The sequence below is a fragment of the Ambystoma mexicanum genome, chromosome 2p, assembly GCF_040938575.1.
Source record: "Ambystoma mexicanum isolate Mex_15411 chromosome 2p, UKY_AmexF1_1, whole genome shotgun sequence".
Lineage (NCBI taxonomy): Eukaryota > Metazoa > Chordata > Amphibia > Caudata > Ambystomatidae > Ambystoma > Ambystoma mexicanum.
The window spans coordinates 1,156,413,426-1,156,434,910 of NC_090923.1; the positions used below are offsets into that span (position 1 = coordinate 1,156,413,426).

General features: G+C 49.3%; 1 protein-coding gene across 2 annotated transcripts in view; it reads left to right on the top strand.

Annotated features, from left to right (window-relative positions):
• The window catches only part of PRICKLE3 (prickle planar cell polarity protein 3), a 215,539-nt gene extending 195,209 nt beyond the window's left edge, over nt 1–20,330 (top strand). The window contains exons 4-9 of one of the 2 annotated variants that reach the window (XM_069645273.1): nt 5,075–5,188; nt 5,500–5,637; nt 8,999–9,202; nt 12,775–12,961; nt 16,765–17,388; nt 19,265–20,330. In XM_069645273.1, coding sequence (XP_069501374.1) covers nt 5,075–5,188; nt 5,500–5,637; nt 8,999–9,202; nt 12,775–12,961; nt 16,765–17,388; nt 19,265–19,977 — 1,980 coding nt within the window. In that variant the 3' untranslated portion in view covers nt 19,978–20,330. The remainder of the gene's footprint in view (nt 1–5,074; nt 5,189–5,499; nt 5,638–8,998; nt 9,203–12,774; nt 12,962–16,764; nt 17,389–19,264) is intronic. The other variant, XM_069645274.1, reaches the window with a different exon arrangement.
• The last annotated feature ends 1,155 nt before the right edge of the window (nt 20,331–21,485 follow it).

The window sequence follows — 21,485 nt, forward strand, 5'->3', positions numbered from 1 at the left end:
TGGTGGAAATATTTAAGCCCCACCACTTAAATTCACCAGCCACCACTGGCTCTGGGACTGTGCTGGGAGCAGGGTGGGGGAGCCCAGGGGCTGTGGTAGGAGCAGGATTTGCAGGAGCCATGGGATGGTGGTGGGAGCAGGGTTTGGAGAGCCCAGGGTCTGCTGTGTGGAGAGCACAGGGACAGGGCTAGGAGTGGGATGACGGAGTCCAGAGAATGTGATGGGAGCAGGTGGGGGAGCCCAGGTACTATACTGAGAGTAGGGTGCGGTGACGGCACACGATAATTCATAGCCTTACTGTCCATTTGGCATTTTTGGGGGAGCCCGGCCTGCCCACATTTTTCTCGGGGGGGGGGGGGGGGGGGGGGGGGGCAGGGCTAAAAAATTTGAAGACCACTGATCTAGAGAAAGTCACGGGGACAGGAAGGAGAGAGAGGGGGCAGAGAAAAACAAGAGAAAGTCATGGGACAGGAAGGAGAGAGGGGGGCAGAGAGAAACAAGATTGTCAAAGTCTTCCTGCACTGTACAGTGATCTCCTACACTAACCCCACCTCCTTCCCTTCTTACTAGGATCAAAGGCCTTTAGAAATGCAGCACCCTGGTGTGAAGCTTTTCCCCTTGAATGGGTGTGCCCCTTTGATGCCTGTGCCCAGGACAGCTGCCTGTTGTGCAGCAGTGTCTGAAGGAGGGTGTTACCTATCATCACAAATATATCAAAGAAGAAGCATGGCCTTTTAGGTTGCTGTCCTGTCAGTTGGCAGGCTCAGCCTGTTGGGCCAGAATACACATCCCCTTCCGCAGCTGAACTGGCTCACAGGAGCTAACCATGTGTAAACTTTAATTGGATGTGGCTGCAATTATTATAAGTAGTGTCATTCACCATGCCTTTACTCGGGCATCATTTATTTTCAGGGTTTACCCTGCCTCCAGCCTGGACTACCTATGATCATCATAGTTTTGGTACAGGTGTGCATATCTTAAATGCAGCCGCTATGGTGCCGAGACGTGGCTGTACTGCACCTGTCAAATGGGCAACTGTGACCTCTGAACCTGCTCTGTGTCACTGGCTGTAGAGCAGGTGCTGCAAATCAGGATACTGGTGCAGCAGGGTACAGCTACCCCCTACGCTTTTGGTAGGGTGCTTATGAATGGAGAATCTGATCTGCAGATTACCCCTTCAGAGATGGAATGACCCGTGCCATTTTATTAGTGAATACAAATCAAAAAGGCCAGGGCTTGCAGACCCTCACCAGGGCAAGTCCCCACAGTATGAAGCCCTTTTGGATGTGTCGATGAACTGAGCCCAGTTTCTCCTCCAGGCTAGGGGGTGAATATATGCGTCTTCCAAATATTAAAGCAGTGCCACCAGACATGGCCGTTCCATGTGATCTGCCAATAATCTGAGGCCTCTTGGTGAGGTCCTCTAGAAGAACATGCCGGGAATGTCTGGGATCACGGCGATGGCTCCCGCAGGTGGATATGCTGTGAGAGTGGCCTGGACATTTATTATCCAACTAAGAACCGCTCCCCTTGGTTTTCTACTGAAGTAGTGAGTCCCACCCCGACCCTTTGGGAGTCCCTACTTATGCTTTTTTCAGAATCCCTTTCACACCAGGGATAAGATTGTTTTTCTTCAGGCGTGATGGTTATTGACCCCCCGCCCCCTTTCCCCTCCTTACCCAATTTCAGCAAAAAGATATTTCCCAAAGTTCTCATTAGTAATTCCCCCTTTTAGAGATTATCCTGGGGTTCTCCTTTTAACTCTCACCGAGATGTGGTAGTCCGTCTCCCTCTCCAGCTAGCCCCTTGAGGAGCCCCAGCTAGTCTGCCCGGCAGCATCAAGGTCTGGTGCCATAGTGGCGGCCTTGCCTCTGTTGCACCTGCTTGCAAGATATGCCAGCCTGCTTGTGTGGCAAAGGGCGAGCTGGTAGAGCTTCACAACCAGAGCTCTCTGCAGCACTGCCCAGAGGCCCCGGTCACCAGCCGAAGGATCTGGTTGGCAGGACACCGGTCCATTCTCTTGCGATCGCATGGGCGGCCGGGTGCACTGACTGAGTTTGCGCCCCTTGCCTGGATTATCTGTTCAGGAGGCAATCTGCAATGCAAATGACTACAAATTAGTGGATATTTACATGTCTGCAAAAGTAAAACAAGCAATCCGTCAACCAGCCTCGGGGCCTCTTCTGAGAGTTGATCAAACATGTCAAAGCACACGTGTTACTAAAGGCATTACAGCCCTGCTGGGATGGGCTGCCGGAAGCAAGGACCTCTGAAGCCCGCAAGAGGGGTTGGGGGGGGCATACATGCCAACCCTCCCGATTTAGGAGGGAGACTCCCGATACATGCCAACCCTCCCGATTTAGGCAGGAGACTCCCGACTTTTTGATGAAAAATATTGCTATTTTTTACTTACTCCCGCCTAAAATAATTAAATCCCCAAAGCAATTCTATGGGGAAATTCTTGTCTCCCGTTTTTTGTTTCAAAATCTCCCCCCCAGGTGGTCGCGAATGTTGGCATGTATGGGGGGTGTAAGGGACAAGTTTAAATGTGGGACAGCGGTTTATGGAAGATGAGGTAAAAAGGTGCATGGTTTACGTTCCGCTTCTGCAAACTTCCTGAACAGGACGCTGAACTCCTTTTTATAAGTTGCTCTCAGGAGAGTAGAGATGATCATGTGCGTATTTTGAGTTTCTGGCCTCCTCCTATTACTATCCCAGCAGCAGGACATTCAGCAAGCACTCAGTACACGAGCTCGGGACTTGGATTGTGTGGCACAGGGTCCTTTCCGGAAGGATAAGCAGCCTTTAACTGGTGACGTAGCAAACATCGCCTTTGGTTGCAGTAATTTCCACTAGGTCAGGATTAGCCAGTTTGTGCCAAGCTCTCTAACTTGGCCATATGAAAGATATGCGGCCCGCTGGCAGACAGTTCGTTACATACGGTATTCTCTCTGACAGAAAGTGGTGGCGAATGCCTCCATTACGCGCATCCATCCTGTAATGCCGAGCACTAGCGGAAGTGCGTCCCATTCCGGGGTTCCTGCTGCGAGGGCCGAAGCCGCCTTGGTAGCCTTCCGGTGCCCGTTCCTCATGCTGCCGAGTGCCCGCCATTACTCCACGGGCAGTGGTGGTAAAGGAAAATGTGTGAAGGGGGATCCCACGAGGGCTGGGTTGGGGGGGGGAGTTTGGAAGCAGCGTTCTGAGGAGGTGGAGCTCAGAGGGGGTGGAGCGGCCAGTTGAACTCTGCTCAAATGAAATGTTCAAAATAGTTTGTTTTAAAATGGTGCAATCTCTTTCATGCTGCAACTATGTTGGCAAAATATAAAGGGTCACCTTTTAAACCCAGCAAGCTATAGTGCAATATTCCCTGGAAAACAAAATATCCAAATATGAGACATGTGCTTTGATGACAATTCTGTGTGGTCCTGTGGGTAAGCGTCAACACCGGGAACGGTGTCAATCACAGTACAACTGCTGCAGTGGAGCCAAGGAGTTCATGCTCCTGCTGCAGAGGTCGGTGTTAACCTGCAACTGTGCTAAGATGGCTCATGGGATCACTGCGCCTATTGTAAACAGGGTTGGAGATAGCACCATGAGTTCTGCCCTCCTCCACCTTTTCCCCCAAATAACAGGAGCTATTCCTGCAGCTCATGTCATGCAAACCTACTTAATTTTGCATGACGGTGAGCTGGAGGCAATGCGCCCTTTATTTTCTATCATGCAAGAGCAGCTCGCGGGGCCACACACAATACAAGAACAGCAGGGGGCTCAGTTGAACACTCTCAGCAACTGAGCCCCCTGCTGTTCTTGTATTGTGTGTGGCCCAGCGAGCCTTCATTCTGTCATATGCACAGCAAAAACGTTTCTCCCTTGGTTCACTGAACCAAAAGACATTGAGAACGTTTTTTCGGTGCGCCCCCGCCACCCGTCGGGGGCTTACCGAAAAATCAAACATAGGGCCTTGTGTGGGATCTTTGCCGTAGCTGAGGCAGAGGCCAGTGGGATCCAGCTAGAGATCTGATGCCAGTTCTCGGAGCCGGCCCATTGGCCAGCAGTGTCCATGGGTGCTGGGTTTGCGTGAGCACTGCAAAACACTTCTTTGGTTCATTGTAGCGATCGATAAATAGAGTGCCTTTCTCGTACCAGATTAATGCCTTTGAAATCTTCTCGTGAGTCTGGGGAAAGGTGGCCTGGCTTTACCAGTAAGTATAAATTACTCGCTGTAGTGACTTTTGTGTTGACATCGCTTAGATCACTTTCCTTCAGGTGAATCTGCCATCCAGTCCCCTCTCTCTGTCTGCGTTTTGTGAGCACTGCGTTATGTGGCACAGCCCGGCATATGAGGGAAGCACCTGCAGCCATGCACGCGTCCCCGGCCTCCATTTTATTCAAATGGATTCTTCCTGGTCAATGACCGGTCTGGTCGCTGTCCTGGTGGCCAGGGCGTCCAATCAGCCTGTTGGAAGGGAGATTAAGGCTGCCAATACACAGTGATCGAATTGAGTGGAAACGGACGGGAGCAGTGTTCCACTAGTTTTAATTTTTCTATTTACCATTCCTCTACGTTTTAGGACTATAGTCACCATTCTATGCACAGGATGTCTCCACTCATGTCCATGTGCAAGTGTGAAGATGTAATAGGAGCCTTAGTTACTAGTCACTTAGACTATTGCAATGCCCCGGCCGCAAGACTATGCTGCACTGCGCTTCCGCTTACCCTCTCCCCCGCCGAGGCCACAGTTCCACTTCTTTTTTTCGGTACAATTCTACCACTGCCAATACACGAGTTAACCTGTACTGCATTTGAAGATTAAGCTGAGCTAAGAAAGGAGTCTATAATACATGTTGGTGTCAAATGGGAGCTGGTCACCCGTGTCCTCGACGTGCCGCCTGCCCTTTAGCGCTTGTGCGTCTAATTCAGAGCCACCACTAGGGGGCAGAAGTGTGTACTGCACGTGAAACCGCATTAGACTTGTGCTGCAGAACTCCGTGTGGCTTTCAAATAGTTTCTTGTGTGGTTCTGATAAGTTTGCCATTCGTCCCGCCCACTGTTTCCTTTGATCCCGATTGGCAGGTGTACCAGTACTTCAGCTGCATTCCCGAAGACAAGGTCCCTTACGTGAACAGCGCGGGCGAGCGCTACCGCATCAAGCAGCTCCTGCACCAGCTGCCCCCGCATGACAGCGAGGTGAGGTTCGGGCCCAGCCCCCACACACACACACACGCACGCAATTGCTGGGCCCTCCTTTGTAATTAGTGCGCATTATGTGTGTTTAGTTAACAAGAAGGGCGTTGCTTTGTGTCTGGAGCCTGCCTGCGCATGTGTTTGCCGTTTAATTGGCCTGTGTTTCTAATTTATTTTCTTTATTTTTCTTTATAAGCGTCTTGTTCGTTGAATCCTCCCGGTTCAGTATTTTCGCTCTATATTGTCTGAATGCAGTTTGCTTCCGGGCCTGCAGCCCTGCTCCTGTTTTAATGCCCACGCGCCTCTGTTCCTAGGTCCAGTACTGCAATTCCCTGGAGGAAGATGAGAAGAAGGAGCTGCGACTGTTCAGCCAGCAGCGGAAGCGGGAGAACCTGGGCCGGGGAACCGTGCGCCTCTTCCCCGTCACCATCACGGGAGCCATCTGCGAGCAGGTGAGCCGCATGGCTGTGCCAGGCAGGAAGGGGTTGCAGTAGAACTCTGTGACCCAGTGACTGGTGGGAGGGAGGGGCCAGAGTTACCCGCCAGAACCAACAGAGAGCAGGTACAGTGTGAGGTAAATGTAGGGTGACCAGATTCAAAAAGTAAAAAACCAGGGCAGGGCAACTAACATAGAAGTAGGACTAACTCTTGAAAGGCCCTCCCCCACCCCTAATGTTGTCAGGACCACAATTTGTCCCATGAACTTATTTTGAAAATACCATTGCAACGGTCCTTCGATTTTCAAACCTTTTGCACTGTGAGGGATGAGGGCGGCTTTCCCCCATGGAATGCTAAAGACTGGGACACCCACACCTTAGCAGTACTGGTTAATCAGGCAGCTCAGCACTGTGGCGGGATTTCCTGCAGCAATCCCGTGGTTCCACACACTGGGGTGAGATCTGAATCTGGTTCGCTGCGATAAAAAGTTGCAGGCACACCAATCAACACAGGTATGTGTGTGTGTGTTCTCTCATGTGACCTTGGGGCCGAGACGGTGGTAGGTTGGTGGATATTGATGGGGGCTAGGACTGTGGACCTAATCCAGTGCCCAAAGAGAAAAGGCCCCAAGATGTCTGCTCGGGGAGTGGGTATAGTCTCGCCTGTGACTCGCTGACAGGTTTCAGTTTCCCGCGTGGAGTGAGGAAATGGGAAATAAATGAAGGTATTGCTGGAATGCGCATTGAGCTCCGTCTGCTCCTTACTGCAGAAAAGACCAAGTTCCTTCGAGAGCGGTTACATTCTGGGGGCCTAAAGAGTTCCAGCTTTGACACAGTAGCGTTCCATTTCCCGTAACACTCAGTCCAGGGGCACCTGCAGTCCCTGGGATGTGGTGCGTGATATGGATATCAAGGAAGGAAACCCTGGTCCTAGAGAAAAGGCAAGGCTTGTTTACAACTAGGGCTGTTCCCAAGCCCCGAGGAGGTGAAGTTCACGGCATGCTAAGAAACAGCCCAGTACTGGGCCTCCACCTCAGTGTTTGGTAAATAGAGTGAAGATCCAAGCTTTGAAGAGTTCTTCAATTATGCACTGCCGGTTTCTCACTGATCACCACCCACCAAGAGCAGTGCATGGACTACGATCCTACATGATCGCGACTTGGGAAACACGATTCAGTGTAGTAGTAAGACCTAGCATTTTATAGTTCGTGTAGCAGACATTGGTGTGTGGGACTTGTTAGCCGGTCTAGCTACGTATTGAATTAACTGTAAAATGGTGCCAACTTGATGTGTAAGCGTGCACTGTATACTCCCCGCAAGCACATACTGCCGTTACAGAGCTGTAGCAGCACACCGGTCTGAGAGGCACGGCTGCATGCTTTACACAAGGTCTCTTGGGCCATTCCAGAAAGCCTCGAGGCTGTGGAGAGGAGGATAGCCTAGCTATCTAGTTAAACTGGTATGCTGTGAGTCGCCACAAGCCTCTGAAAATGTAGGGTTCAGATCTGGGATGCTGGAGGAGAATAGACTTCAGTTGGGGCTGAGGAGCAGTGAAAGCTGCTGTAAGCAGGCGGTATCGGGTAATATTATCCCCATATATATGGTCGCCGTATATAATATCGCCGGGAAAAGGTCATGGCGATATCATATGGGTGACCATATATATAGGGACAGGGGCAGCGGGACTGTCCCCCGCTCCCCATGAAGATTCCATGTAATAATGTCCCCACAAAAGACGGCAATTTTTCTGCGATTTTTTTTTTTGCATGCCGATATTTTTGAGGGGACATTATTACATGGAACCAAGCAGGCTTGTGTAAGACTTCAAGATGGCTTACTTGGGGGGGGGGGGGGTGTATATGTGCACTCCCCACTCCCCAGAGGAAAACCACCTGACCGTCAGAAAGTGAATGAAACCCTAGCTATTCAACCGACACCACTATGGGCATTAGCATAACAATCCTACCAACGTGTCTCCTAGGCCTAGTTCCATGGGCATCCCAACAAGTAAACAAAAGATATCAGGCAAGGAGTACGGGGGATCATTCAGGGCTGTCTCCTTAGGCCCCTTAAATGAAACTAAAAAAAGTAAGAATCCCAGTCAACAGACACTGCAACCAAACACACTAGCACCACTAAACAAACAAATCTTGAACTAAAAGGTTCCATCTGGCGTAACCATTCCATGTGCCCTTTTCCCACTAACCTCCTGACATCTTCAACCCTTTCCACCTTACAATAATGGCGCAATCAGCCGTCGCACATGGCAGCAAGCGGCCAACAGCCGCACTGCTTCAGTGGAGAAATTACACTGCTCACCATATACGTTCACCTCATCAACACCCCTCCTCCCACCAGCAGCCAACTAGGTCTTCACAGCGCTGACTTCAATGGATCGATCTTGAGCCTGCCGCCCTGGATGAAAAAGGCACCCAATGTTGTTCTCCGCCACCACCACCTGGAATTCCACCCACACTCAGGAACTCTGGGACCGCATCCTGCAAGTATCAACATCACATCCCAAAATTCCATTGGCAGTCTGGAGGCCGCCATGGTAAAGAGCGTTGTGCATGGGCCGACATGAAGAAGCACGCTACGCTTAACCCTGGCGGCTTCCGGAGTGTGAACCGCAGAGACTAAGTGTGACGGCAATGGGGACACAGTGGGTGGGGGGATGCCTGGCGTCGTTGCCTGGTGGGAACAGGCCCAACATGGCACTGGCAGAGACTGACCTAGCAGGGGCATGGCTTTCTGATGGTGGCCTCCGCAATGCACCAACCCTGCCAGTGCCATTTAGACATACATTCCCAAATCCACATCCGCCTTTCACTCTGTTCCTGATTGCCACCCGCCTGCCTCCTTTCCTCGCAAGACTTCCAAAATGGCAGAGGTGTGGCGTCATATTAAAACATTTGGTATTCAAGAGTCTCTGAAGGTTGTAGTGCGCAGTATACAAATGCCAATTATTTTATTAGGTCTGATTGTTGTCCTGCAACCAGGAAAGCTCATAGCCAACACTTCCGCAGGCAGCACAGGGTCACGTTCAGCAGGTACAGGCCCGGAGGGCAAGTGACCGGGGTGCCAGCTCGCCACATTGCAGTCCTGAAGCAGGACCATCAGGGTGGGGCTGTGATATGTGGGGTTTGTCGAGGAGCTCACTCTGGTGGTGTTTACCTATAGATGCACAGGGCTGGCTAAGGAATCTTTAGCCCGGGTATAGAAGAGGCAGGGATGTGGCACTTCCGGCTCTGGATTCTGCAGGATGTACTCCACATGTGGTAGATCAGTATCAGGTTTTGGCATGGTGGTCTCAGACTGTGGTTCGGTGAGATGCAGGTATGCGAACCCATTGTGACTCTCTATTTTCTCTCCTTAGTGCGGGAAGCAAATCCGAGGGGGCGACATTGCAGTGTTTGCTAGCAGAGCTGGGCATGGCGTGTGTTGGCACCCGCAGTGCTTCACGTGTGCCCGGTGCACCGAACTGCTCACCGACCTGATCTACTTCTACCAAGGTGGCAAAATCTACTGTGGCCGGCACCATGCTGAACTGCTGAAACCGCGCTGCCAGGCCTGTGATGAGGTGAGTGTGATCGCTCATTGCACCTTTGGATAAGTCAAGTGGGCGGGCACAGAGAACTAGGAGGCCGAGCCTGGAGCGAGGGGTAGGGTAAGGAAGCAGAGCTCCATGTGACAGGGTGAGGGCAAGTGGGCACAGGGCTTCCAGTCCTGCCACAAAGGGATTGTGAACAGACACTGCTCCAGGGGGGCAGAGTGCAAGAGAAGGCTCTGCTTCAAAGGAAGATGTCTGTGACATGGCTGCCAGTGGTAGCAGACAAGGTGAGGGTGTGCAGGCACAGGTCCAGGGAACAGGGTGAGTGCAAACAGTCCTACGCTGTGTAACAAACCATGTGTGTACGAGAACTGCTCTGGGGGATCAGATGGTTTTGTGTGGGTAATGTTTTGTGGGGTAAGGGGAGTGTGAGCGGGCCTGATCCAAATGATTCTTGGCAACAGGTTGGGCACGGCTCCAGAGGTAGATGTAAGAGTGAGTGGACTTTGCGCCACTGGGTCCAGTGAGTATCTTTGGGCCCTACACCAGGTATCGGGTGAGCACAAGCGGGTTTTGCTCCAGGTGAGTGTTCGAAGGGGTTTATAGTCTTTCCATCTAATGCCATTGCATCAAATGTTTTTGTGTTTGGGGGGAGTGCCCCCAACCCCTGTTTTTTACCCTTTATAATGCACATAAACAAAAACTAACCCTTTACCTCCCAAAAATATGCATTAGATGCAAAGTTTTTAGATGGAAACAATTCAATGGAATGGCATTAGATGGAAAGACCAGATACCGTTTGAATGCATTACTCCAAGGGTCGGTCTGCTGAGCAGGGGCCAGAGCCTTGATTGTCCCGAAGAGGGCTATGCTGTGGGGTTGGCAGTGAGCCACATCTCGCCGGTGACGACAAGGCAGAAATCTGTGCTGTCCCCTTCAGGCTCTAGACCATCGCGGTTTCTCGCTCCACCCCCAGGGGCATCGTGTTTCTCATGCTATCACATCACATTTATCACCCGGATGCACTGGGTATATTTATAACGTAAAGAACCACAAGAGCTGCCTTGATTTAAGTCCCAGCCACACCCAGGCCCTTGAGGTGGATGGCGTCCCCTTCACCACCAGGAAGTGGGCGCCAGATCCGGGCAAGGAAACCCATATCTGTCAACACTTTCCCAGCCCTGTCATCACCGGCCTAAGTGTAAAGCTACACGTAGCCGTGTAACGAGGGCAGATAAGCCAGTGAAGGAGGTCCGCGCTGCCGCGGAAGTACAGCCTAGAACATGTATTTATAGACCACAAGCAAGAGTTGGCGATGCTCCCAACATGAGAACACAGTGTTTACCAGGCATACAGTCCTTTTAGCACCAGGAAACGAAGCCTTATGTTCAGGTTCACCCCTTCAGTGGGCAATATTTGATCAGTGAGGCCGGTTGGCAGCGGCTGCCAAGAGCTTGACTGATTTGCACAAATAATGTTTCCTGTCTCGGCCATGTTGATTTTGTAGAGCCACCCTGACCCCAAGCTGAGCTTTAGCCCCCCATGGCAGGTGAAGAACTGTCCAACTTGACGCGTGGCCTCCTACTGGTGGCAGTCCCTTCCTCCAGTTCAGACTTTTTCCTCCTGGAAGAGTGACTGACGAGGCCAGCTGCTTTCATTCCAGTCTTGGCCTTGGACCCCCTCCAAGCCAAGGGTTGCAAAGCAGCGTGTGGTAGGCTAGGCACATGGGCCTCCGCTGCCCAGTACTTCTGTATCACACCCCAGCACGTTACTATGGTCTACCTTTCACTGGCCTGGACCTGTATACTCGGCCTGAGGGTAAGGAACATCCCGGGAAAGAGAGCGGCTGCTTGCTGGCCCGTGCGCACACAACCCTGCACATGCAAGGAAAGGAGGATGGAACCTATGCGTGCTCTAAAATGGAGACCTGCTCTATCACAGGGTTCCATTTGATAATTCTGCCGCAAAAATATCGCGATGCAAAAATATCGGCATCTTTTTGCGGCGAAATTCACACATGGACCCTGCGGGGGACACCCCCGCCCATACATAATATCCCCAACAAAAATTTCGCCTATGGCGAACCAAACGGCCCTATATACAGCGATATTTTTGTTGGGATATTACCACCTGATACCTATCACAGTGCTTCCAGGGGACCCTGAAATACACAATGATCCGCTCCCCTTTCCCTCATGCCCTTAATCCATGCTTGGTCCTGTGGCGGCTCATTGGTGCGTATTCGCGAGAGTGAGTCGATGCACACATGTCAGTCGGGGGAGTGGAACTGTTGAAGGGCAGATGCACGCTAGTGTCTGGACAGGCTGCCTTTCTTGCTGTGACCTCTTAGCCCAGCTCCTGGCAACAATGAGATCATGTGCAGGGCCCAACTCTGTATGCACAGAAGATATGACTGGGAAATAAGATTGCAAGGATGGCCGGGACCTGATCCAGTCTCTCACAGGAAAATATATAAACACAATCCCACAAGCTACCCCACCTTTACACATATCAAGGGGGTCAGGTCAAGTGTATTCAGTTTAGACTTACTGTTTGTTAATCAGCAGATGCATGAGGTCAGTGTCACTTAAGACATTTTATTCAAAACATTTTTAAAACAGCACAAGGCGTAGTATACTTCATAGAACATACATAATTATGAAATACAAAAGAGACAAATGGCAGATATATTCCAATATCACATGCATCCGATAACGATGTACAACTTCAACAATCCGCTTTTAGTGACTAACAGCTCCAAAAATGAAGTCATAAGCGACCCCGACGTTTAAGTGACCCTGACCTCGTGTATCTGCTGATTAACAAACAGCAAGTCTACACTGAATACACTTAGCCTGACCCCCTTCTTATGTGTAAAGGTGGGGTAGCTTGTGGGATTTCGTTCATATATTGTACCCCTCACTCACAAGCCCCTCAAACAAAAAAAGAGGGCAACTGTGCTCTAACAGTGTTTACATCTCGCATGCAAATGGCACGTGGGTTCCCACAGGCCATCATTGGAAGTTCTTTTGAAGGCTTGCGACAGAAGACTACACTTCCTCTGGGACTCCCTTACACTGGCTATTTGACTGTTCTGTAGAGGAATCTGGACGAAGGCAAAAAGGTGGCCAAGGTCTGGGTCGCCGATATCTGGTGGCTCTTTCTGCTGTTGCTTCAACCGGCCCGCCCAGTATGAATGAATTGAATTGATATTTTATTTCTATCGCGCTCGTACACAAGTGTTTCAGAGCGTGACAAGGCAAGGGAGGGGAACAGGGGAGAACAAAACAACGACCTTACTAGGTCCAGTGACCTTGAGAACGCGCAAGTGCATGTGAGAGGGGCAGGATTAAAGTGCAAGGAAGGGGGGAGAAGTGGAAAGTGCGGAGCAAAGGAGAAACAAATAAATATTAATAAATAAATAATAAAGGCAACAAACAGTGGTAGTGCAGCCAGCAAATGGGAAGTGCTGGGTTTATGCAGCAGGCAGGGTAGGTCTTGATAGGTGCAGGAAGAAAAGGGGGGACGACGACTGAATGAATGTATTTTTGTATGCTGACTATACAGTGATCCTGTCCCCTCTTACCCCCACCCTCTCACAGATCATCTTTGCAGATGAGTGCACAGAAGCAGAGGGGCGACACTGGCACATGAGCCACTTCTGTTGCTTCGACTGCGAGCAGCGGCTTGGTGGGCAGCGCTACATCATGAAGGAGAGTAGGCCCTACTGCTGCCAGTGCTACGAGACCCTGTATGCAGAGTACTGCGACTCTTGCGGAGATCATATAGGTGAGGAGGCCACCATTGTGGGGAGGGGCACATGCGTCGGTCATTGACATTTGTTTAGAGCGAAGATTCACAAATATGATATAGCATCAGGGTAGTAAGCATCTGCGAATCAGGCCTTCTCACTGGGACCATCTAGAGGACTGTCCGTGGCACCAGCTGACAGCTCCCTAGGCAGCTAACCAGGAAGCGGCTCCCTGCCCATGGTACCAGCGATATAATTTGGCCTCTAGGAGAAGGGGTGTTGGACAACTGACCAGTGCAGACTCTTGAGCTGGAGTCTGCAATGTACGGCTCCCTGGATATTTTGGACTGCGACTCCCATGTAGGGAGCCCTAGTCCAAACCATCCTGAAAGCCAAAGGTTGCAGACCCCTGCTCTAGAAGGTGGCTAGCACATCCTTTCCTTTACCAGGTTAGCCCAGTGATATCCCTGCTCCACCTACTTTACTTACCTGGGCTATCATGTCGGAGCTAGTAGAGGCTGGAAAGGACAGATAAACCTCCTGAAAAAAGCGAAGGCACTTGCTAGGCAGGTCCTTAAAATCGACCGCAAATATGGCCTATTCTCTATTAGATCTGCCCTCCTCTTCTTCGAGGGTAAAATAGCCCCGAAACTGATATATGGTTTGGAGCTATGTAGGGGGTTAACCATCTGCAAACTCGATGTGATTGAATGCGACATCTGGAGATGGGTTTTACTTCTCCCTAATGCTGTCCCTCTGGCTGTGATTCGATTTGAGCTAGGCTACATCTCTTTAAAATCTCGAGTTGGCTGGAGGATGCTTATGCTCTATGCCAAACTCAAGGCACCTACATCCAATACCCTATATGAACTTGTTGGGAACAACATTAATCAATCTGGTTTCTTATCTAAATTCGCTAAACTGTGCAAAACCATTCTGTGTAACATCAGCTCGGATTTAGAACAGCTAACTACTAATCATACAAAAACTAAAAAGAAGCTGTGGGACTATGATTGGTGCCGGACCATGGATGCTTTCCATTCATATAGCTCCATGTCTCATCTGGCACATGAACACAAGAAAAGAGACACTCTTTCCCCAATTCTCATGATTTTTCCCAATCGGGACCATCGACAAGCCTTACTCAGATTGCGCTGGAACATTCTCCCAACCCTGGACACTAAATTGAGGTGGAAACAGATCTCGGTGGCAGACAGCCTCTGCAGATTTTGCCATTTAGTTCCTGAAACGGCTAAACATCTTGTTTTGTTTTGCACACAACTCAAAACCCTTAGAGATTCCTGTCTGAATGTACTAAAATCTCTATACTTGGGTTTACCAACTGAACTGGTATGGCAACGCTGTCTGTGTATCCGAACTACGTGAGAGGGCTTGGCTCTGTCTAGCTTCATACGTAACCTTCATTTGTATCATATGTGATTGATTGCATTCTGTTTTTTAAAACATATAGGCTTTTCTTTAGACATTATTGTACTATCCTAAGGGAGTACATTATTTATTTTAATTGTCAACACATTAAGTTTACATGAATTTTTCTTTTTATGTACTGTTGACATTTTCTTCCTCTTTTGTAAAGTTTTAATACAACCATACACAATAAAAAAAATATCCTGCACTGAGCAATTCCCCAGTGGCACTTGTTCCCTGGGGTAGAGGTCATTTGAAAATGGACAGGCTTTTATTTATTTATTTCATTTGTTGTTAGCGCCCTGACCTGGCGTTATCACAACACTAAGAAGGTTGCAATACAGAAAGCAGAGTATCCATTATTAGTTACAGGCAGTACAATTCAAGTGTGATCCTTACCATACAGGTATCATGCAAACTTGATGGCAGGTAGACATTTCGGGTGGGGTAATCCGGTACGTCCAAGAGTATTTATTAAACAGTGCCTTTGTTTACTTTTTTGCGAAAGATTAGGTAGGATGGTTCATCTTGGATGCAGGGAGGTAAGGATTTTCACAGGCTGGAGGCAATGAATGTGAAGCTAGACCCACCAGCTCTTTCTGTTGTATCTAAGGGTGGTAAGAGAGGAGGAGGAGGTGCGCTGGCTGCGTAGTTTGGGCTTTCTTGAAATGCAATAGGTGAGGTACGGTGGGACGGAGTTGTCGAAGCATCGATGAGTGGTACACAGGATTTTGAATTCAATACGCGCCTTAATTGGCAGCCAATGAGCTTTGCATCTCGCTAGTGAGTTGTGGTCTGATCTTTTCAGGCCCTGCAGTGCCCTATGGGCGGTGTTTTGGATCAGTTGTTTGTAGATGTTTTTTGAGAGGTTCCTACAAGGATGGCATTACAATAGTCAAGTCTACTACCAATGATGGCTCTGGCTAGGGTGAGGCAGTTGCTGGCGGTTGAATTTCCTAAAGAGGTTGATGAATTTGGTGGAATAGGTCGCAGACGAGGCGACCGCCTTGACATGTTTCTGTATGTTGAGCTCCGAGTCAAGATAAACTCCCAGTTTTTTGACATGGGTTGATACAGGGGTGATGTTCCCGTCAATGCAGAAAGAGGCAAAGGCGGGGTTTAGGTGTTTGAGCCTGTACGGCTATACAGGGAAGCAGACCAGGGCTTTCAAAGGCCTGGCTGGTCACTGGATTGGCTCAACTGGAAGACCTGCATTCAATCCATTGATCAAGTTTCTTAAGATGTAATCAAAGTATTTGGTGTTCCTGAAGGGTTGTAACTGGGGTTTCTGGATTTGGATCTTCCAGGCAGGGATTGTTGATGGATAGCAGCCACTGTCCAGTAGGGTTAGGGAAGGCCCCTGATTAATGAAGGTCGTGGTAAGAGGGACACATGCTCATTCAAGGCTGTAGTGAAGAGGGCGTGGGGAGTTAGTGAGGGCTGTATGGGTGTCAGTGGGATCTAATGGAACTGAACACCTTTCCCTCTCCATGCTCTTCCTGTCATTGCTCTCACACCATGGTCTCACACTATTACTCTAGAGGCAACTGGGGTTTCTCACTATTTCTCTGTTAGTGACTCCACTAAAAAATGCACTTTAAAAAATCCTGGCTCACTCCTCCTATTTCCCAAACCTGGTCTGTTGACACTCTGTCATCTGTATTTTTGTTTCCTTCCCATGTCTTCTATCTCCTCTCTTCCTCTCTCAACTGCTCCCATGCATCTCTTGCTCCTTTCCTTCCCCAGCTTCCTCATCGATTGTTTAGTCTTTCTTTTACAATCTTCTTCCAGCTCTCCCATGTCTCTCCTTTGTCTTCTAACCTAATCATGCTCTTCCCTCTCTGGTCCTTTTTGTTTTGTTTTTTACTCTGCTCTTCTAACCAGTCTTTCTCGCCCACTTCCTGCATCTTTTTTCTTTCACTTCCTGCATCTTTCCTTCCCATCACATCCATCCTCTATTCTCCTATCTTTCTCTTCTCACTCCTTAACCTTGCTCCTGCCACTGTCTGGTTTCTTCTCCTGCCATCCATTATATCTCCTGTGATTTTGTTTTTTTCTTTTCTTTCAGCTCCTTACCTCACTTACTTTCTCCCACCTTCCTTCTCCACTTTCTCCCTTCTCACCTCATTTCCACTGATGCCCCTCTCTTTTTCTCTCTACTTGGTTACTTGTGTCCCTTCTATTTCCATCTTCTTCAAATTCCCTCTTGCTCCCTCCTCTTATTTCATCTTGTCTCCTGCCCTCATCTACTTGTTCTCACCCTCTTCTCAGCCCGTCATTATTTCTACCTTGTCATCCCATCTCTTCTCACTGTCCTCTCTGTGCCCACCTCTTTACCTTGCATTTCTCCTTTTACTCTCCTCCCTTTTCTGCTTCCTCTCACTCTCCAGTTATCTCTCCCTTCTTTCCACAGGTATTGACCATGGGCAGATGACCTATGAAGGCCAGCACTGGCATGCCACTGATCGCTGCTTCAGCTGCTCGCGCTGTCGGAAGCCTCTTCTGGGGAAGCCCTTCTTGCCTAAGCAGGGTCAGATATTCTGCTCCCGGGCCTGCAGCCTTGGTGAAGACCCCAATGGCTCGGACTCCTGTGACTCCGCTTTTCAGAGTGCCCGCTCACGAGACGTTCGGAGAAGCAGCCGACAGCAGAGAGTTCCGAATCCCCCTCTCGCACAGCCCTCTGATGGTCCAGGTGCTGTGAACACTGCCACCACCCCAGTTCTGAGAACGTGGCATGAAACCCCAGACGGGTCGGAGGACCAAGTGGAGGAGGTGGGAAGGGACCTGGGGAAGATGCTGACCTTCAGGACAGAATCTGAGAATGGTGAACCTGCTTGCCGGAGTTCAGCGGTGCCTTCTGAGGACTCCAGTGAGCTCTCAGACACCGGATCCCACAGCTCCCGTAGCACCGAGCCTCGCCACCCCCATACCAGATTTCAGAGGCAGCAGAGGACCGGGCTGGACAACAGGCCGATGCTGCCACTAAAGCCCACCACCTCCCGAGGCACCTCCACCTGCCAGGAGCCTTCGTCTGCAGGTCAGTGCAGAGCATGATTTCCGAGTGTGGAATGAATTGCCAGCGTCTGAGCATAGATGTTGAGGAGGTCCATCCCTACAAGCGAGAACACCTGCACCCAGTGGGAAATGCACCCTCTTCAGTTTCTGATAGCAGGATGCATGCGTGTGTGTGTGTGTGTGTGTGTGTGTATCTGTGTGTGTATACATTTAGCAAAAACACTTTAATTGAAGGGACATTATGGTTGCAATGAAAAATCTAAAAAACATAGAAATGCATCAGTTATGTATGGTAAGCTACACAACCATAACTCATGCCCACTGCAGGCACTGTGCCATATTGACGCATTACATCACACACAACATAATAAATGGCCCCATGAATGACATGGACTATAGGAAATCTTTGTTCTTTTCTAGAGGCAAAAACTGCTGGACAGATTTGCGCTAAACATTTGCAAGGAGATGATGCCTGGGCCATCATGAGTTTTTTTGTTTGGTGAAAATCTGTCCACCCTTCATTTTTAAAACCCAAAATGTGTGCACTGTGACTTGTATATATTTTGGCAGCTAGTTCTGCATAGCCACAATTATGAATAGAAAATCATAAATTGCTCTGGGCAGCCCTCCAGACCTTTGTTTTTCAGCCTGCTTTTCCCCCACCAAAGGGGAAAGGCCATAGTCAACCTAGGCTTGGTCCCACCTCAAAAGGGCAGTGCCGCTGAACTTGTAGGTCCCATTCCATCACAAACCACAAGCAACCCCAAACTTGTGTCTAGCACATTGGGTCTCTTCCATGATGTCCATCAAAACAGCCATTATACCCGTCAAATACGTTATAGTTGTGTGAAAATGATGTCTGGCGAAGGAGATCCAAATGGTCCATTCTTCCCTACAATGATTGTATAAGCTTATTTGTTGGTGCGGTCTCATAATTGCACGCTTGGGTTCATATCCCATTCCCTTTGCGCATGAAATGAAGAGGCTGCACCAAAATGTGAGCTACCATAGGCCTCATTGGGAACAACCCTATGAAAGACCATCTAGCCGGACGCAGCCTCTCGTATAGGGTTTACCTGAACACTTATTTCATCTTAACATCAGTTAGTGTATACCGAGCATTCTCTACCAATTGGCAAGATGGCAATCCTACAGACTTGATAGTTCATTTCCACCTTCTTCCATGAAACCCTTAAACCCAAATCTATTCGAGTAGTGCAGTGGCTTGGCGGTTAGTGGCTGATGACGCTGGCCAGGCGTGGGCGTGGGCGCTGCTCCCCCAAATGGTTCGAGCCTTCAGGTAGTATTACTACCGATTGGCCCAGGAGACGGAGCAACTGCAGTAACCCTAGTTTACCACCACCTGACTGATGAACCTGCCTTGCCTGAAATGGTTTGAGCACCCGGAGTGAGTGCACACACATCGTGTGATTTACGAGACCAGCACAGACATTTCAATGGAGTGTGTGGGTCCATGATATGGTTAGGGAGCAAAAGATGCATGCAGGCGTGGCTGCTTGGTTAGATGAATAGTTATTTGGTTGATGAATGGGTGCTTGGATGAATGCTCATTTGGATGAATGCTTGCTTGAATGGATTGATGGTTACTGTGGTGGATGAATGTGTATTCTGATGGAGGCTCTAATTGATGTACCCTTGATTCGATGGTTGTTTGGGTGGATTGGTTGTTTGAAGGATTAATACTTGGATACATGGATGATAACATGCATGGATGGATCGATACTTTGATAATGTTGGAATTGATGTTGATCAACAAATAATGTCTCTACACAGTTGCAGTCCCCTTCCATGTAGTGCTAGTTTGCTTTGCATCACCTGGGATGAGATGATTGCTTCTGCTGAGAGTCTAACATTCATTTTACCTTTTTTATCAACAGATGAGGACATCCCCAGCCACTTCCTCAGAGGACGCCCACAGCGGCACTCCATGCCTGAACTGGGCCGCCATGCAAAGGGTATTGACTGCACGGCCCCTAGCAGACTCTGCACAATGCCGAAGGCAGTCCCTGAGCAGAATGGTAATGACTCCTTGCAAAAAGTCGGCTTCAGCCGCAGCACTGCACGGGTCAGTTTTCGAGAGCCCCTTACCTCTGGTAGCCCAGGTTCAGAAGGGTCAGTACCTCTACAACCTCCCCAACTCTTGGGGCATCAACACCGGAGCAAAAGGCCTCACCACCGCCGAGATAGACGTGCCCATTCGGACAATGCCCTGCATCTTGCCAGTGGTACCCATCAAAGGAACCCAGAGGGAATGGAATGGGAGGTGCCCCCTGGGGGTCGTTCCAGAGTTTCTCAGTCCTCTTCCCGCTTGGAGGAAGCAACCCATAGTCAAATGAGGGGTGCACGGTACAGTTTCCATGGTGAAAGTGACTTGTGCTCCACCTGCTCTTCATCATCTTCTGATGAGGAGGAGGAGGGCTTCTTCCTTGGAGAACGGATACCCCTCCCACCTCACCTCAGGGTCAGCAGTATTGCTGGCTCCCAAGCAGGCACCAGCAGCAGCATGCCTAGACTTCAAGTGGAGAAGGCCGAAGGCAGAGGGCGACACAGGAGCCGGTTGCAGAAGGACAAAAACTGTCTTATTTCCTGAAAAGGTATGGATGGACACAGAAAACTGGACCAAAAGGGACATGGACAGTCCAGTCCATAGCAAAGCACTGGCATTAGGCAGAATAGCCCTAAAGGTGGGGGAAACTGCCCCAAATGGTGATTATGTTTAATCGGAAGTAGTGCACTGACTCAAGCAGGCCCTCCTTCCCCTGCATCTTTACCTTGGGATTTGATGTTTGTGCCCACTGAGGTGGCGTAAGACCTGGCACTTTTGAGGTCGAGTGCCCATTGAATAGTGGCACCCCATGAGGACTGGTGCCTGTGGAGTCTTGTTGCCAGAGTCTCAAGCTAAATATTTTTTGTATATTTGTTTTAATAAAAGTTTGAAACCTGTGTGAAAGGACTTGTGATGTTTGACATAGTCTTGGCTGGTTTCTGGGTGGAGCAGGAACATGGGCATTGACAAGTGTCTGTCCTTTGAATGTTTACAGTAAGGTCTTGGGCCTTGAGTGTGTGCTAAGGAGGACCGCTGCATGCCCTGGTAACATCTAACTCTTCCTTAAGATAACCTGTTCTCTCTATTGTGACTCCCACCTGCACCCCTGTTATGACTAACCCACTCTCTCCTCCCTGTAAAGGCACTGTTTTGACATACCTGTGATTCTGCCCTCTGCCCAAAATCACTTCCTTAAATAAAAAAATTTAATTAGTGTTTATTCCTCAATACGCCAATGCACAGTGCCAGGATGTTGCTTATAGCAGTGCATCAAGGGTAACACAGGTCTGTAGATTTATCCATAGAACAAACCTAGCTATGCAGTTAACCGCCCTGATGAGGGGGCATTAACATAGAGCAATAGTCCAAGGCCATGTGGTTGTTTAATGAAAATCCTTCATCAATGGACTCCTTCCTGGTACAGTTAGCATTAAAAATTTCCAATTATTGGTGTCCTCGTGTACAGTGTTAGAGCAACCCATACGTCTTTACTTCCCGAATGTCACAGGAAGGGTTCAAAAGGAAGCGTTTATCCCTGATCCTGGCTGAAAAGGTTTTCATCTGACAATATGTATGTTCCGTTTCGTTGTAAAAGGCTGTTTGCCATCGGAGGAGGGGCCTGTTCCCAAGTTATTTCAACCTGCCTCTTTGCGAGGAGCAGTTGTTTGTGCCAAACAAGACCACAAACTAGGATTATAACCGGATCATAAATGTGACTGATCATTCAGAAACCCCCTTTCCCAAGATTATTTTACCGGAGGACAGGACCATGCAAGGAGTCTTCCCATCGTTGCATCGCATGCATCTACCCGAGTGCTATCGAAAGACCGTACAGAGACACAGCAGTGAATACTTGAACACATTTAAACTGGAGGAGCCTGTATCAAGAAAGCATGGATCCTTCTTTCTTCTACTGGCATGCGTTACCCCCATTCCGCCTCACTAAACTGAAACCAGCCCACCCCAAAGGGAAAGTATTGCTGCATGAAGGATAGAGGAAAATGTACTTGTCCTTTTGGCCTCAATCATCTGCTCAAGAAGGCAGCTGGTCT